Here is an 18,043-nt window from a genome sequence, read left to right as displayed (position 1 = left end):
GCTGCGTCAAATTTTGCTCACACATACTACCTCACCCCCCATTCCATCTCATGCATCACAACATCATCCATATACAATCATTCTCCATTTACCCCTGTCTTCTGTCCTATCCCGTCCTTCCTCAACAAACATTCCCCTCTTCCCCAAAGCCCCCTTCACCCCATCCATCCACCTCATCCTAGGACGTCCCCTCATGTTCACGCCCTCCACATCTGCCTTCCATACCTCTTTTACTAGTCTTTCTTCACTCATTCTTTCCATGTGTCCAAACCATCCTAATACTCTTTCATCAACCCTATCTCCCAACTCCCTTTCCACCCCTATTCTCCTCCTCACCTCCTCATTTCTCACTCTATCTAGCCTAGTAACCCCCATCATACTTCTCAGACACCTCATTTCAAACACATTCAAACTCCTTCTCTCTTCCTCTCTTATGTTCCATGTTTCTGCCCCATACAGTGCTGTTGGCACAATCACTCCTTCATACAGTCTCCTCTTAGCATCCATTCCCAAATGTCTATTCCTCATTACACTCTTTGCTCCACCAAGGCATTTACTCGCTTCTCTCAATCTACATTCTATCTCCACCTTTTCCTGCCACATTTGCACCCAAGTATCTAAAACTATCCACTTCCTCCAGTCGCTCACCATTAACCACTTCACTACGGGACTTAAATCTCGCGGGCAGCAGCCAATGCCAGCCGTACGACGTGTTGTAATAATACTCGCATCATAAAATATAGTCACGGCTTATATCGATTGTTCTCTCTTTCACCCGTGAATTTTGAAAACCACAGAGAATGGGATTTAGAGCAGATTAGGGAGAATGTAAAAACACAGGGGCGACTACAATAAATATAATCAAGACGCCAATATGGCAGCGTCGCGAATCCACTTGCTCCTCATGACGCCTATGTGTGCGGCACCGTATGGAAGGGGTTAATGCTCACTTCCAGTCTACTACCACTTTCACCCCTTGTACATCTCATCACCTTACTTTTACCCACATTTATCTTTAGCTTTCTTCTATCACATACTCTCCCAAACTCTGTCACCAACTTCCTCAGTTCCTCCTCCGATCCTGCCACAAGCGCAGAGTCGTCCGCAAACAACAGCTGGCTCATCTCCCACTTTTCTCCATTTTCTTTAACCATCTCCAATCCCTGACCCACTACCCTTGCATTTGCCTCTCGCACTACCCCATCCATGTATAAGTTGAATAGCCAGGGCAACATAACGCATCCTTCACAAAGTCCCATCTTTACCTTGAACCACTCACTCTCTCCATTTCTAATCCTGACACAAGCTCTACTACTCTCATAAAAACTCTTGACAGCTCCAAGAAGCTTTCCTCCTATCCCGTATACCTGCGTAACCTCCCACAGTGCCTTTCTGTCTACCCTATCATAAGCCTTTTCCAGATCCATAAAAGCCCAAAAAACATCCTTCCCCTTTCCTATAGCTTTCTCATATATCTGTCTTACCACAAAAATCTGATGTACACAACCTCTACCCGTCCTAAATCCACACTGTTCCTCACCAATTACTCCCTCTGTTCCTCTCCTAATCCTCTCAATCAAGATCCTCCCATAAGCCTTCCCAACTACACTTAACAAGTTGAAGGTAAATGTAGGTAAAAAGTAAGATGATGAGATGCACAAGGGGAGAAAGTGGCAGCAGACGTGAAGTGAGTATTAAGGGAGAGAGACTGGAAGATAATTTTAGATACTTGGGTGCAAATGTGGCAGGAAAGAGAGGAGTGGAGGTAAAATGTACATTGAGAGAAGCAAGTAAATGCCTTGTGGGATTAAAAATGAGAAAATGAGAAGAGGGGAAGAAATCCCTTTGGGCTGGATCAAAATACCATTCATACATAACCACTCCCTACCCCCCCACCCTTCTTTGCATCACATGGCCAGTCTCCACTCACCTCTATCTCCTGCCTTCTCCCTTCCTTGCTTAACAGACATTCCCCTCTTGCACAATGCCCCATTTACCTCATCCATCCATCCCCTTAAGTTCACTCCCTCCACCTCTGCCTTCCACACCTCTTTTACTAATGTTTGGATTGGAAGGTACCTGAAGAAAAGGACCGCATAAATAGAAACAAAAAAGGGGCTCAAATATTACCTGTGCAACTCGAATGGTGAATATAGAATGTGATCGTGATGATTCCATGTTCAGTTTTGTGTGTGCCATTTTACGACGTTTCTGTCCTTTCTGCATTATCTGTAAACAAGAAGTAAAGTTTTACTACCTGAAATATAAAATTTGTATGTTATAGTTAATGCCAAACAATTCTGCTAGTCTCCTTACATGAAACAAGTAGTGGAAAATTTGTAGACACTGATAGAGAATGAACAGCCTTTCCCTTCACTCTGAGTTCAAATAGCCAGAGCAAGTGGCAGCCACCAATAACTAAAGATCATACATAGCTACATGCATGCATACCAAAAGACCTTGTAACCCTTAGAATACATACATACCAAAGGCTTCCCTCCCCCCCCTTATCAGGGAGGTAGCCAAAAAACAAAGGCATAAAAACCACTCCCACCCATTCTATCCCTATCATACTCCCCTCCCCTCCCTCTTATCTTGGCACCTCCTGGATGACAGGTCATCCCTGCATCTCACCTACTGCCCTGGGTCAGAAGCAGTGTCACAAGGCCTTAGAATAGGAGTGGTTTAATACATACATATACACACCCTACGCCTATCCAAAACACATTTATCACCCCTCCCATCCTACCACCTTATGGATGTAGGGTCATCTATGTCTTCTACCAGTGATCAGGTCAAAGGTAATGCAGTGAGACCACTTCTACATCAGGCCTCTAACAGCAAGAGTTGATTTACCCCCACCACTTTATTACATGGTGAACCCCTCCCCAATTCATCCACTCAAGAGTTTAAACAGACAAGAACATCCTGTTGGGCTTTGTCATTTCTTCATCCATTTACAACCACTTTCCATTCACTCCTATCTTTGGCACACTTTCTTCCTTGCTGGACATACATTCCTCTTGCATCCTGTGTGCTTTCACCCTGTCCATCCTATTTGTTCTTGGTCTTCCTTTAAAATGCATCCCACCCAATCCTACTTTCCACACTCTTTTTGCCAGTCTTTCATCACTCATCAATCTGTTGCCCCTGGTCTCTCTTGCCTTTAGGTAACTGGCAGTAGTCTCCTGATCTTCATTCATTCTTTCATATGCCCAAACAATCTCAGCACTTTTTTTATCTACCCTATCTGACAGATCTTTCCACCACAAGGAGTTAAGATGGGGGGCGATTGAATGGGTGTGGGATGGATGTAAATTGGGTGTATTCTTCAACTCAGTCAAATCTTACCTCCATAGCTTCCTCTGGTGTCTTAACTTCAATTTCATTGCAGCCATGCACATACATGTTATGGTTTTCATCCTCACGCAAGATCTTGGTTTGACGAACCCTGAAAATTGAAATATTGTGAAGGATCAACAGACTTGTAAATAAACACCGCATGCATTTTGTTTAATTAATCTATTTGTGCCTTACTGTCACTGGGTATATCATTTTTGCTGCCAGATTATTTTATTCAGTTGGGAGAGAGGTAGGCCTCCAGGTGTTATTGTTATTTTAGGTGTTTTGCCTTCTCTCAGTGGATCATGACACCATAGTTATGAAGCAAACGGACTGACTTTCCTCTCAGGCTTTACCATGTGTCAATGGTATAAGGCCATTTTAATTAATCAACTCCCTGGAAAAGAGGGAGGGAAGGAGGAAGGGAGGAAGGGAAGAAGGGAGGGAGGGGTGGTGAATGGGAGTGGAGTGCGTGGGGAGTAATGGGTGGAGATGAAATAGGTGGGAGTGGAATTATGCCTTGTGACTTTGAGTACCTCCCTTGTCAGGGAACCCTTGGTTTATGTAACTTTTGTGCCAGTTATACTTCAGAAGAGGAAAATAGAAGAGACAGTGGGGGGGATACAGGGATAATCCGTCATCCATGAGGAACTAAGATGAGGGTGAGGAAAGGCTGGGAGTGGAATGGGTGGGGATGGGTATATACCTTTTGACTTGGCTACCTCCCTGCTAAGGGGGAAAAAGCCCTTGGTACAGTAAGTCCTCATTATACAGTACATATGTGTTCCTGAAAACCTTACCGCAAATTTAAATTACCATATACCGAATGCGGGAAGAGACTAATTGTTGTGGTGGCTGCACGGCGTGGTGGCGCTATGGTACGGTGTAAACAAAACACGAGCGGATACCGTATCTGTGAATTTTTCTTACCGTAAATAAAATCGATGGTAGTAATTACCAAATACCGTAACTGAATTTACCAGATAAAGAATTACGGTATAAGGAGGACTCACTGTATATAGATAAATCACACCTATGACACTGTATGGGGTGCAGACTTGGAATTTAAGAGACTGAAGTTTCAATGTGTTTGAGACAAAGTGTCTGAAAAATATGGTAGGGCTTACAAAGAAAGGAGGAGAGTGGGGGGGGGGGTGAAAAGGCAGCTGGCAGATAGGGCTGATGAAAGATTAGTGGGATGGTTTGGCCACATTTGGCCACAGGGTATTAAATGAAATATAATGATACAAGTTTTTATAACTCATACTTAGCATGTATTCTAAGGGGTGCCAGGAGATAGTAGAATAAGAAGTGGGGGGAGGGCATACAGACAAATGCCCAGTAGAGAGAGAGAGAGAGAGAGAGAGAGAGAGAGAGAGAGAGAGAGAGAGAGAGAGAGAGAGAGAGAGAGAGAGAGAGAGAGAGAGAGAGAGAAAAAAAAAGGGGGGGGGATAGTGCCAAATTACTGTTGGATGTATACCATAACACCTGCAATCTAAGGAGTGTCACGTAGATAATAGGGTGTCGTTGCTGTTGTTCCCTAGACTGTCTGTCCGAGCAGTCCCATAGATAATGGGTTCCTACAAGCCCCCAGCCAAGGGCAGGCCAGGGAGGGCTTCTAAATTAGAGCTGTAAAAGAATCTCCTTAGGTCTGGTTAGGTTAGATATTGTAATTTTTCCCCAGGCAATGCCAAGAAACGGTGCTGATTGAGTATAATCCTTACTTGTTGATGGTAGCTTCAAAGGTATCATCAAGTAGATCATAGATGTAATTGTTGTAGATTTCAATATATGACACAAAAATGGCAAACATATTATCTTCATCAAGACAACTGATCTTGGACTGATCTGGAATCCGTTGTGAGCTGTCCTGAGAGCTGTTGCCATCACGCCTGGAGAAAAGAAAAGAAAAGAAAAGAAAAGAAAAAAAAAAAACATCGTTAACAAACTTTCTCAAACAGTCGTAGCAAAACTCAGGTCAACAATATACAAGAATTTCTCTGATCAGATTGTCCATTTTGTAAACACAAATGAACTCTCCTTTCCCAATCAATTGGATGCCCTAAGAAACTGGAAACAACCAATGAACTGGCCCATAAGTCACTCAAGGAAGAAATATTGTGTTCTTGTCTGGATACAAAATAAAACAAAAGAATCATATGAGAGGTACGAAGAAAAGAAAGGAAGTAAAGCATAAGATAAAGGAGGCAAACAGGAGAGCAGATGTGAAATAGGGTAAGAGATGACAGAAAATTTTGAAAGTAATAAAAAAAATGTTTTGGAAAGAAATTAGAGAGGAAGAGGAGGTGAATCAGGTAGAGAAGAAAAGGTAAAAGGTGCAGATGAAGAGATGATAATGGAGGAGAAGGTAAAGGTGGGGCTGTATCAAGGTTGTGCCTTAGAACAATGGCTGTTCAATTGGTACATGGATGGGTTGGTATGGATGATAAATGTGAGGTTGATGGGCAGCGGACTGGAGATGGTCAGAAATAGTGGAGAGAAGTGGGAGGTGAGCCGGTTGTTGTTTACGAACGACATTGCATTTATGGTAGAATCGGAGAAAGGATCAAAGCAGCTGGTGACTGGGTTTTGTTAGGTATGTGGTAAAAGAAAATTGAGGGTAAATGTGAGTAAAATTAAGGTAACGAGATGTACAAGGTGAGAGGATGGCAGTGAGACTTAAAGGAGGGAGCCTGGAGGAAGTGGACAATTTTAAATGTTTGGGGTTGCAGGTGGCAGAAAATGGAGGTGTGGGGGTGGAGGTAAATTGTAGATTGAGAGAAGTAAAAGACTTGGGCGACTTAAAAGTGTCACAAGAAATAGATGTCTGAGAATGGATGCAAAGAGATTATATGTAGAGGTGCTTGTGCCTATGACACTGTATGGGATGGGGACTTTGAATATAAGAGACAGAAAGGACAAATTTAAATGTCTGAGAAGTATGGCAGGGGTTACAAGGTTGGGTCAGAAATGATGAGGTGAGGATGAGAGTGGGAGTGGAAAGGAAGATGGCAGATAAGGCTAATGAAAGTTGGGAGAGAGGGAGGGGGGGAGGGAGGGGGGGAGGGAGGGAGAGAGAGAGAGAGAGAGAGAGAGAGAGAGAGAGAGAGAGAATGTGGAAAGCAGAGGTGGATGGAGTAAACTTGAAGGGATGACCAAGGATGAAATCAATGGATGGAGTGAGAGATATTTTGATCAAGAAAGGGAATTTCTGGGGTAAGTGGAGGATGATTATGGATATTTTGATGCAGCCCAAAGGAATTTTTCATCTTCTCTATTTTCCATATGAGAGGGAAGAAGAAGAAGAAGAAAAAGAAAAAAGGAGTGGGGTGGGAGGTGTGACCATGTAAGTGAAACAGCCCTGCTATGGATATGCTATGTTTTGCTGCACTGCTTCCAACTATAGCAGTGGAGTGGGCAGGAAATAGGGATGATCCTTCATCCATGAGGAGCCAAGAAAAGAGGAAAACATGGGTGGTGGTTGGGAATGGAACAAGGTGGGAGTGGGTGTGTGCCTTTGACTTGGCTACCTCAAGGTGGAAGAAGCGCTTGGTATATGATAGATTTGTGTAATGTCATGAGATGGGTGAGCAGGGTGGAGGGCTCTTGTTCTAACCATTTCCATGAGAGAATTTTGTTTCTGAATGCATATTCTACTAAGGAGGTTTTAGATCTTCCTGATATTATTCTCAATGTATTAATTTGTTGGATGTCAATTTTCTAGATTGTTGGGAACTATGGTGTACAAGCAGTCAAGTGTCCTTGAGAATTGTTTGTAGACTGATTAGTTTCCTTCTGCTGTCCAAAATTTGGGCTTACTACAGATTTTAGTATGTTTGTATTCACTATCAGGTATTTAATGTGTGTGAAAGAGTATCAAAAGTAAGGCTCAGATTTTTCCCCTCCTAATGGTTTGGCCATATATGTGCAACAACCACCCCCCTGATAATATTTTCCTGTCCATCCTGTCATAAGCCTTCCCTAAATCCATAAAAGCCCCCCTCCAAAAAAAATCCTACTTTTTGCCAAAACCCATACATACAATAAGTGAACTTACCTTGCCCGAGCCCTGGTTACTCTAGCCACTGCTTCAGATCGGATTCTATCCATTTTGGCATCCTCTTCTGACTGAATCTCAAATCCATTCATCTTGTCTGCCTTGAAGACATGCTTCTTAGCTTGGCAATCATGGATACTGTTAAAAACCACATCTAAGGTGCGGGGGACAATACCTCCATCTTGGGAAGATCCCTGCAAAAGAAAATTTGATACAAGTGTGTGTATATACAGATGAACCCAGAAAATACGGACTAAAGGGGGGACTACTGGTCTGTTAAAGCCATTTGTCTATAGGTTCCATGTGTTTAACATAACATTTATAAATAAAGAGCCACACTAATTCCTGACAACTACCATTAACTCCAATGATATTCATCATTTTTAGTTAATACTGGCATAAATAAAATATTTGTGCTAATTTTATTGTACATGTTTTAAAGTATTTGGCTGCATCAGTATTGAGATTCAAGGTACCATAAGGACATTGTCCAAGACTGTCAGAACGTTGTCTGGACATCATATGTTACCATCTAGATAGGGTCATGCTAAAGACCAACAAGTAACATATTTGGATGGACAAATAAATAAAAATACAAACAGCATATAAATTAACATAACGCCACTTTGTTTTCCTTTTTGCTTTTTTTTTAAGTTAATATTGTACCATATCTTATCACACCTACAATTTTGAAAGCATGTGGCCACATCAATATCGAGAAATTAATTAAGATTTCTGATATGCCCTGGATATGCTGACTTCACCAGCAACATGAGGTACAAAGCAATTAAAGGTGTTTTGAAGATTGCACTGAGTTGTCAGTATCACATATTGATCATCTCAAAATGAGGCCAAATGCTTTATAAATTATAGAAACAATAAACTATGGGACAAATTTTTTTACTTATGCCAATATTAACCCATTCAACTCCGATGACAAGATGTCTTGTCATTTGGTCAAATAAAACAAAAAATCATAAAACACCAAAATGTTTGATCAAACACCAGAAAAATATGACGTCAATCGAGGATTGACGTCATATTTTTCTGGTGTTTGATCAAATTTTTTGGTGTTTTATGATTTTTTGTTTTATTTGACCAAATGACAAGACATCTTGTCATCGGAGTTGAATGGGTTAACTAAACACAATTAAGATCATCAGTTGTTGGTAATTAGCACGACTGTAAATAAACAGATCATACAACCATGTCCTAAATCTTGGTACAGTAGCTATATAATATTGTTATTTATTAGGTGGATGGATTTGGAAAAGGCTTATGACAGGGTAGACAGGAAGGCACTCTGGGTATTGTAGATATATGGGATAGGAGGGAAGCTGTTAAGAGCCATCAAAAGTTTTTACGAGAGTAGTAGAGCCTGTGTTAGAATCCAAAATGGAGAGAGCGAGTTGTTTGAGGTAAAGGTGGGACTTCACCAGGGATGTGTTATGTCACCTTGGCTGTTCAATTCATACATGGATGGGGTGGTGTGAGAGGTAAATGAAGGGTAATGGGTCAGGGGTTGGAGATGGTTAAAGAAAATGGAGAAAAGTGGGAGATAAAACAGTTGTTGTTTGCCGACAACACTGCACTGGTGGCAGGATCAGAGGAGAGACTGAGAAAGTTAGTGACAGAATTTGGGAAGGTGTGCAAAAGAAGGAAGTTGAAGATAAATGTGGGTAAAAGTAAGGTGATGAGATGTACAAGGGGAGAAAGTGGCAGTAGACTGGAAGTGAGTAGCAAGGGAGAGACTGGAGGAAATGGATAGTTTTAGATACGTGGGTGCGAATGTGACAGGAAAGGGAGGAGTGGAGGTAGAATGTAGATTGTGAACATGGGTACCCAGAGCTAAGAAAACAGGAGACCTGAGCTAATCTCCTCACCACATTGATACCAGACAATGCATGCAAAGGAATGATCCCTCACCCTGTCTGTTCAGATTATGCAACTAAAATTATTGTAGCTTTCAGGATTCCAAGTCATAAACCCTGATGGTCATACTTTTAAACCTTTTTGCCAGCCCTGGCAATCACTTTCTACCATTAGAAAGAATAAGTCTGTTAACTTTGTTAATTATAATTACAACAAATATTGGTAGGTTTTATAGATATGCTGATAAGCCAAATACACTTAACTAGAACATGAGGTAAACCTCTACCTTCTAATGGTAAATAGCATTAACCAGAGCTGGTAGAAGGTTTAAAAGTACGGCCATAAGTCTGACCCATCAACTGTGTTAAGTCCAAATACCCCTTTATTCAACAAATATACATAGCTGGATGACTGCATTGCAGATAACCATCTATGATGCAACACTTCAACCCAAGCTATACAACACAATATGGAAGACCGCATTGTACACAATATCACATGCCAACAAAACAATATACACTATATAAAGGATTTGTGGGAAAACCCTGTTTCAGGCACAGTGTTCCTTTGGGAGATGGGGCTGTTTAGGGAATGACAGTTTAGGGAATGACAACAATAAATATACAAAATTACTTTAGCCAAATGATAACTAAGGACTCACCAACATTGTGTATGTCTTTCCAGATCCAGTTACACCATAAGCAAAAAGGAGTCCATTTTTGCCATTAAGAACATCTACCACCAAAGGTTTGGCGACACTGTCAAAGACCTCTTTCTGGATGGACTGGAATCCATATACCTCCTGGAACCGGTAGGATTGTTCCTTTGCAACTCCATTTCGAAATGCAATGGAAGACTCTGGTGGAACAAGCTGGAAATTTAAAATAATTAGTGTTTATAGTTACAGGAGTTAATGTCAGTAGTAGACTGTAACAGCCAACCATGTCCTGTATGGGGGGGGGGGGGGGAGAAAGAGAGAGAGAGAGAGAGAGAGAGAGAGAGAGAGAGAGAGAGAGAGAGAGAGAGAGAAATAGGGAGGACAAATAAACCTTTCAAGAGGGAGGAGAGGTAGAAAAGAGAAATTGCTTCTAGTATCATATCTAAGTGATAATGACCAGATCTCTAACCTTGGTGGAAAATCCCACTAGAGAAAGATAAAGAAAAGAAGGGAAAAAGTAAAAGATTGAAAATACTACTACTACTACTACTAATAATAATAATAAAATAAATAAAACAAAAGAGCTACAAGTGATAGATTCATAGAAAGAACAAAGGTGAAGAGCATATGCCAGATGGTGCAGAGCTATGACCAAACTTGTTATTTTTGCCCTAGGCATTTAAAACTGTTAGGGCAGATAACAGTCATTGATACAATTTGGAAAAGTACAGAACTGAAACCCATGACTAAAGCTACAAGACCTGCACATTTCCAATTATGCCACCAATGTACTAATGAAATGCGAGAGAAAGCAAGAGATAAAGACAGGGAGAGGGTGAGACAGAGAGAGAACCAATTATATCTAATGATAATTGCAATATGAACACAATTGTGTGACTCTATGTAGTTATCCAAACTGTCTGAATATACAAGTAATGAGTTACCTCTAATATTTTCATACACAAAACTTAAGTTCCACACAATATCCTTACCTTGACTGTGCGTGAATCAACCAACTCTACACACGTTCCTTCCTGGAGGCTGTCTGGAGGCCTAATACGACAATACACCTGCACAGGGTCCCGCTCAGAGATCCTCTCCCTTTCTACTGTCTTGGGCCTTATGGGAGGCTTTCTAAGGGCTGGTGTCTTGTTGCGCCTGTTGGACAATTGTGAAACCTTTCAAAACAAGGACATATGAATGGAGGAGAGTGCAAGGAACCATAAGGCCTACACTAGACAGTTGCATGTCCATTATCACCTGTCATCCCTATCCATAAAGTTATCTAATCTTCTCTAAAAATAATTGTTTCAGCACTCGCTAAATGGTTACCAAGTCTATTCCATTTGTTAACCACTCTTGGTAAACCAATTCTTACCGGTTTCCTCCTTTATCCTAAATTTGCCCATTTACATACATTACTATGACTCCTGCCCTGCTGTCTTATGATGACCTAGCCTGCATCACCCTTGTTAAAGCCCTTCACCTATTTGAATACCTCTATTAGATCACCCTACATTCTTCATCTTTCCAGAGTGGTGGCACACTAGTCTAGCATGTTATTTGCTTTTGTTACTTTGTCTGAGCAGAAACAACTTCAATTACAATCTTTTCTTTTTCGAATTTCCAAATGTCAAATTACTTGTGTCATATAGTGAGGAGCTGAATGATGAACTAAGAGAACTTCAACATATCCAAATGTTAGAAACATTGTTGAGATGTTCTTACAGAAGTCTAGAATATTATAATTGAAGTTGTTTCTACTCAAAGTAGCAAAAGCAACCAGCATGCTACCTAGTGTGCCACAAGTTAAGATGCCTACACCTGCCTTCGTATAATAAATTTGCAAGACCTTGCATAATTTTGGTCATTCTCCTCTGCACTAATTCTATTGAATATCCATTCTATAGGATGGAGACCAAAACTGCACTGGTATATGTATATACATGTGAAGAGAAGACACCCTCATACTAACCATTTATAGGCCATTAAACACCAGCGAAGAAAAATTCAGGGAAGTAACAACAAAGATATGGGCACTTCTGCAAAATTTGCCAACCCCATCCATGGAGGTTTTCATCACACAGGACTTCAGTTTACCATGCATATCATGAGCATCAACAAAAATTTATGGAGGACTCAGGGATGAGAAACATCAAGCAAAAGAACTAAATCCATCATTGAAAACAGCTACCTAGCCCAGTTCATTGAAGAGCCCACCAGAGGCAACGACACACTAGACCTGGCACTAAGCAACAACTTTGAGCTAGTCCACTCTGAACATTGGCTGACCACCTCATTAAAATCTACACAAACAACCTTCCAACACCCCCAAGGCAATGGACAGCCACAATCCAGCATATAAATTCCTCACTCAGTGTCCTCAACTACAGTGAAGAAATTAACAGGGGCAACTTAAGAAGGAAACTTGAAATTGACTGGATGACCCTTTTCATAGATAAAAAGGCAGAGGAATCTCTGGACGCCTTCATGGCGAGATGCATGAACAATGTACCCCACAGAACTCAAAAGAACAAGCCAAGGAAACAGACCCCTGGTGTAGGAGAACCTTATTGAAGCAGAGATCCAAAATAAGAGTAAAGCTTACTTAGACATCACATCCATATAGCATGAACAAACTAAAAATAGACCTCTAGTATAGAACAAAACCTCAACCTACCACACAAAGAGCAAAGGAATCAGAAAGAATCTAAAACAATAGCAAACATCCACAAGAACAGCAAATTCTTCTATTCCTTCACCAAGAAGAAACTCATGACCACATCTGCCACGGCCCCACTCCTAAAAGAAAATGGAGAGCCAAAATGTTTAAGCACCAGTACAATGGTGTATTCAGCCCACCAGATGAGAAGAAAATTATTATCCCATCTTAATATGCTGTGATGCATGAGGGGGAGTGGGTGGTGGGTGAGGGAGTATGTAAGAAAAATAAATTGATACAGCCTGAAGGGATTTCTCCCCGTCTTCTCCTTTTCTGCATGAAGGGATGGAGAGGGGGGATTGCCAATTTAATGAAGCAGTCTTGCTGTGGATGTGCTGTGTCTTGCGACACTGCTTCTGACCCAGGGCAGTGGACAAGATGCAGGAATGACCAGTCATCCAGGAGGTGCCAAGATAAGAGGGAGGGAAGAGGGTAGAGGGGAGTGGAGTATGTAGGGGATGGAATGGGTGAGAGTGGTTTCTATGCCTTGTCTTTTGGCTACCTCCTGTGTAAGGGGGAAAAAGCCTTTGATATATGTATGTAAATTTTGAAGAGCTTCAAGGGGAAACACACATGCTTTTGACAAATGCAATAACAATCGGACATAATTGCAGCAACTGATGAAAAGATGAAAATTCTGACAGACAGTCATTCTGTTTTCAGATCTGGAAGGTCACGTGTGCCAAACCTTTTAAGCTTTTACTCGAGTGATTGATATACTGCAAGAGTGAGAGGTGGGTGGACTGCATGTACCTGGATCTAGAGAAGGCATCTGATAAAGTAACTCAGAGTCAAACTATTTGAATGGATTAAAGACTTTTTGAAGAAAAGATACGTGAGGACAGTAGTAAAGGACAAGATGTCAAGCTGGAGAGCAGTAATGAGTAAAATTCCACAAGATTCAGTGCTTACACCAATAATGTTTCTTGTCTGTTAATTACATGATGGAACGAAGAACAAGCTATGCCAAGATGTTTGCAGATGATGCAAAAATCATGAGAATAGTGAAAAATAAAGACAGTAGAATATTGCAAAAAGATCTAGATACTATTTATGCATGGAGCCAAGAATGGGAAATGAAGTTCAATACAAAAAAAATGTAAAGTACTGGAAATGGGTAATGGTGGCAAAAGGCCATCCATGAACTATTCTTTAGGAAGTGAACACATTACAAAAGCTAAAGAAGAGAGAGACTTGGAAGTCTTGATAAAGGGCAACCTGTCACCTGACAGACCTATCAACAGGATTGTGGGAGAGATGCATGGATTACAGCAGAAGTTTTAAAAAGGTATTCCATGATATGGATGAAAAGCTGATGAAAAAAATCACCGAAACCCTGATACATCCAAGACTAGAATATGCATCAGTAGTATGGTCGCCAAACAGTGAAGGATATAAGCAAAATTGAGAGAATACAAAGGGCAGCAACCAAACTGGTACCCAACCCAGCAGATAAACCATATTAGGAAAGACTAAAAGTACTGGGTCTGCCAACTTTGAAAGATCGAAGAGAAAGAGGTGACATGATTAGTGTTCAGGTTCCTTAAGGAGATAGATTGCATTGATAGAAGAGGCCTCCTGATTAAAGATGGGAGGGCTTTAAGAGGTCATGGGAGTAAATTAAGAAAGACCACATGTTGAAAGGATGTGAAGAAATGCAGTTTTCCAAATACATATACAAAAGGCTTTTCCCCCCCTTATAAGGGAGGTAGCCAAAAAACAAAGGCATAAAAACCATTCACACCCATTCCATCCCTATCACATTCCACTCCCCTCCACCCTCTTATCTTGGCACCTACTGGATGACAGGTCATCCCTGCATAATCTCCACTGCTCTGGGTCAGAAACAGTGTCACAAGACACAGCACATCTACAACAAGGCCGCTTCATTAAATCAGCAACACCCTTCCCCCTCATGCAGAAAAGGAGAAGACAAGGAGAAATCCCTTCGGGCTGCATCAAATTTTTCTCACACAAATCCCTTAGCCCCCACCCATTCCACCTCATGAATCACAACATCATCCATATACAACTACTGTCCATATAGATGTATAAGTATATGGAACAGCTTAGAAGGTGATACAGCCAAAGCTCAAACAATACACAAGTTCAGATCTAAATATGGTAACTGGAAATCGAAGAAATAGATTAAGTTAGAACCATACACAAACGAGTCTGTGTATATTAGAAAATTAGAGAATAGGAGACAGGACCCAATAAGTATTATTCCTCTCCTGGCTGAGCGGGTTAGGGTGTCATTACTTGCAGCGAAGATCAAAATGAGGCGGTTTGAATCCTGCCAACGGCGAAGTTGAAACCAAGGGCATGGTTCATTAAATTCCACACTACAAAGCCCTCTGTGAGGGGCACCTTCCTAGCCTCCCGATAGGGAGGAGTGTGTGACGTTAAACCATATCATCATCATCATCAGGTAAAAACATACACATTCCCCGAGAACTGTACCTCTTTTACTTTCACCAAGGTAAGGTGCAAACAATAAATGTAAAGAACCTAGGAGTAATGGTAGATTGCAACTTATTGTTTAAAGAACAAATAAACAAAATTATGAGAATATTCAATATCTGGATACCACTTGAAAAATGTAGTGTTTATGAGAAAGTATCTTAATGATGAAACTACAAAAATGCTGGTACACAATCATGTTTTACTTGACTATTGGACTTGGTATTCCAATTCCTTATATTAAATTATTGTCTACCCAATTATCTACAGAGAAAAATACAATTAGTTATCAATAGAGCAGCGAGACTGATCAAAGGTTTGTCACCTAGAGAGCATAACACACTCATTCACCAACATTGTTGCCAATCATTCAAACCAAAAATAGTATACAAAGTCTGTGTTATAACATATCAAGTGCTAAAATTTGAGAAACTAAGATATGTAATAATACATGTGAGCTATTAAAGGGGATCCATATTGACTCGGACCTGACCCTAAGTGTGTTACAGTGAAGAGTTGATGAACCAAGATACAATTTGCAATTTGGTCTAAGACTAAGTCTAAGAAACTTTGAAAAATCATAATTACCACGGCTTTATAACTTCCCAGCCCATGTCAAGACTGCCGAAAATGTTGAGATCTCCAGAAGAGATTAGACACACTTATTCGACGTGTGTTATGATCTGGATGATTTGACGATAATACAAAATTACATATGTTAAGTGAATGACAAGAGGCGGTGACGGGGCGTCGATCATTCAACGGAGCTCGGCCTGGAAACAACTACAGTAACAGTTCCAGTGAATCTTGGACATTTTACTACTACTTAGATCCATAGGGAAAGGTTCTTATTTGTGAAATAAAAGTAAATTGGGAACAGAAATAGACACATAATCCGAAATTACTTACTCGGGTTTCATCTCTAAGGTGGAGCTGGTAAGACGCTGTTATGATATTTCGGGTACTTTGAATCTACTTGCACGAATTTCTACCAATCAGTGTTGTTCGTTTTATAAACTGTAAACATATTCGTACTTCTTTAAAAAACTGACGTACTTTCACTTTACAGCGTATCTATATATATCAACAACTGTATTTACTGGTTAGATATGACTAAATATACATTTATATCACGATTAATTGGTACTCAAATAAAATTACAAGAATTACAATTCTTAATAGTAGTAAAACTAATAGCGATGCATTTGAATGTAAGGTGTAATCAAACTCCGACATCGTTTTAACATTAAAAAATAGATATATGTATTTTGCAGAAATCCTTCATCAGTTATAAATAATATATAAGTTTTAGTCTAGGCAAGTTATCAACAAAATTCGTAATTAATTAATGGATATGTGCCCGGACGTTCTGGCCTCAGAATATTGTTAACCCCGGACGTTAAGATTTCAGAATTTTGTCGACTCCCAGACGTTACGGCCTCATTCATATATGCCCTTTTCAACGCCTGATATATCAGTTATTTTGCTCTATAATATAATATCAAATAACATAAATTATGCTGTTTTCATTATCAATCAAGAAAATGTAAACTTACTTGAACAAAGTTTACTCCATTTTATTGAGAATCTTATTAGATATGCATATGTAATGAACACGTACTTACATATCTATTTCATTTTATTTGAATAAGTTTGAGCAGTTGTTTGTTAGTGAGTAATCTACTTTGAGCAGTTCTTTCAAGAGAATAGGGTTCATATCTGGGGACTGACTTGGCCATGGAAGTTTCCTTATCCCATTTTGGCTCAACCAATTTTGTATTGCTTGAGCAGAGTGACAAGGAGCTCCATATTCCATAAGTAGAATGACATTTTCACTCATTCTACCACTGGAGAATATTGGAATGAGTTCTTCCTTTAATATGGAAACATATTAGCCTGAATTGATGTTTCCTTGAAACTCCACAAGCTCTAATCGACCATCACTCCAAATTGCACCCCACACCATTATTGAAATGTCCCCATGTTTCACTAGTGCTGTTGGCTGTAGTCTTTTGAGGTCAAACTCTTGACTGCAGAGTCTCCAGACCCACACTCTTTCACTGTCAGAAACTAATGCGAATCGTGACTCATCAGAGAAATAACAGTGTTCCAAAAGGCCACAGGTCTTTCCACCATCTGCGCTTGATATTGGCTGGACGAAGGAATGGTTTCCTTCTTGCAACTCTGCTATGGTAACCCAGCTTATGGAGATACCTGACAGCTGTTCTGGGACTGACATCAGCTTGTGCTGCTATGTCAGAGGCCTTGCAACATGGATCCTCTTCGACATTTCTTTTGACAAGACGCAAGGTTCTTTCTGAGGGCTCGGGGCGACCTTAACGAGGTTTTGTGCCCTTCTTGCCCTCGCTGGTGAATTGTACGATCAGTAAAAAGGGCATTGACAGATTTTCAGATATTTGGCGTTGAATAAGTCCACCTTCATATTGACCCACAATACGACCTCGCTGAAATTCAGATAGGTCTACTGCTCCTTTGGTTTGTGGCATGCTTGATTAATCTTGTATGTAATCTGAAACATAAATCTAGGTAAATATAACACATTAGGTAAATTTGAATAACATTAAGCATTAAATAAGAGCAGAAATGCATTTTTCTTTGTGTCTACTCAATTCTGTCATGCCTGTGTGTGTGTATATATGTATATATATATATATGTACATATGTATATATATATATATATATATATATATATATATACATATATACATACATACACACTGAATCGTTCCCAGTGATCAATTAACATCTTTTTCAACCACATATCACTTTTAATTCCATACTATCGTAGAGGAGACTGAGAGTCGCTCAAAGGAGGCATCCATTGGAAATTGAAACGTGGACGAGCCGAGGATTCGAACACAGCTAACCCGTAACAAAGTTACATTGACGTAAACCAATACGCTATCAA

General features: G+C 40.3%; 1 protein-coding gene across 2 annotated transcripts in view; it reads right to left on the bottom strand.

Annotated features, from left to right (window-relative positions):
• The window catches only part of pav (kinesin family member pavarotti), a 28,540-nt gene extending 12,248 nt beyond the window's left edge, over positions 1-16,292 (bottom strand). The window contains exons 1-7 of one of the 2 annotated variants that reach the window (XM_076213913.1): positions 16,024-16,292; positions 10,922-11,087; positions 9,933-10,142; positions 7,400-7,593; positions 5,067-5,234; positions 3,352-3,451; positions 2,131-2,229 (exon numbers count right to left, since the gene is read on the bottom strand). In XM_076213913.1, the coding sequence (XP_076070028.1) occupies positions 2,131-2,229; positions 3,352-3,451; positions 5,067-5,234; positions 7,400-7,593; positions 9,933-10,142; positions 10,922-11,087; positions 16,024-16,034 (948 nt within the window). In that variant the 5' untranslated portion in view covers positions 16,035-16,292. Of the gene's footprint in view, positions 1-2,130; positions 2,230-3,351; positions 3,452-5,066; positions 5,235-7,399; positions 7,594-9,932; positions 10,143-10,921; positions 11,088-15,702; positions 15,854-16,023 lie in introns of those variants that run through there. The other variant, XM_076213912.1, reaches the window with a different exon arrangement.
• Positions 16,293-18,043: the final 1,751 nt, after the last annotated feature.

This window comes from Oratosquilla oratoria, chromosome 32, assembly GCF_046742065.1.
Source record: "Oratosquilla oratoria isolate Oo_2021 chromosome 32, ASM4674206v1, whole genome shotgun sequence".
NCBI classification, from domain to species: Eukaryota; Metazoa; Arthropoda; class Malacostraca; order Stomatopoda; family Squillidae; genus Oratosquilla; species Oratosquilla oratoria.
This window is presented reverse-complemented; position numbering and strand designations above follow the sequence as displayed.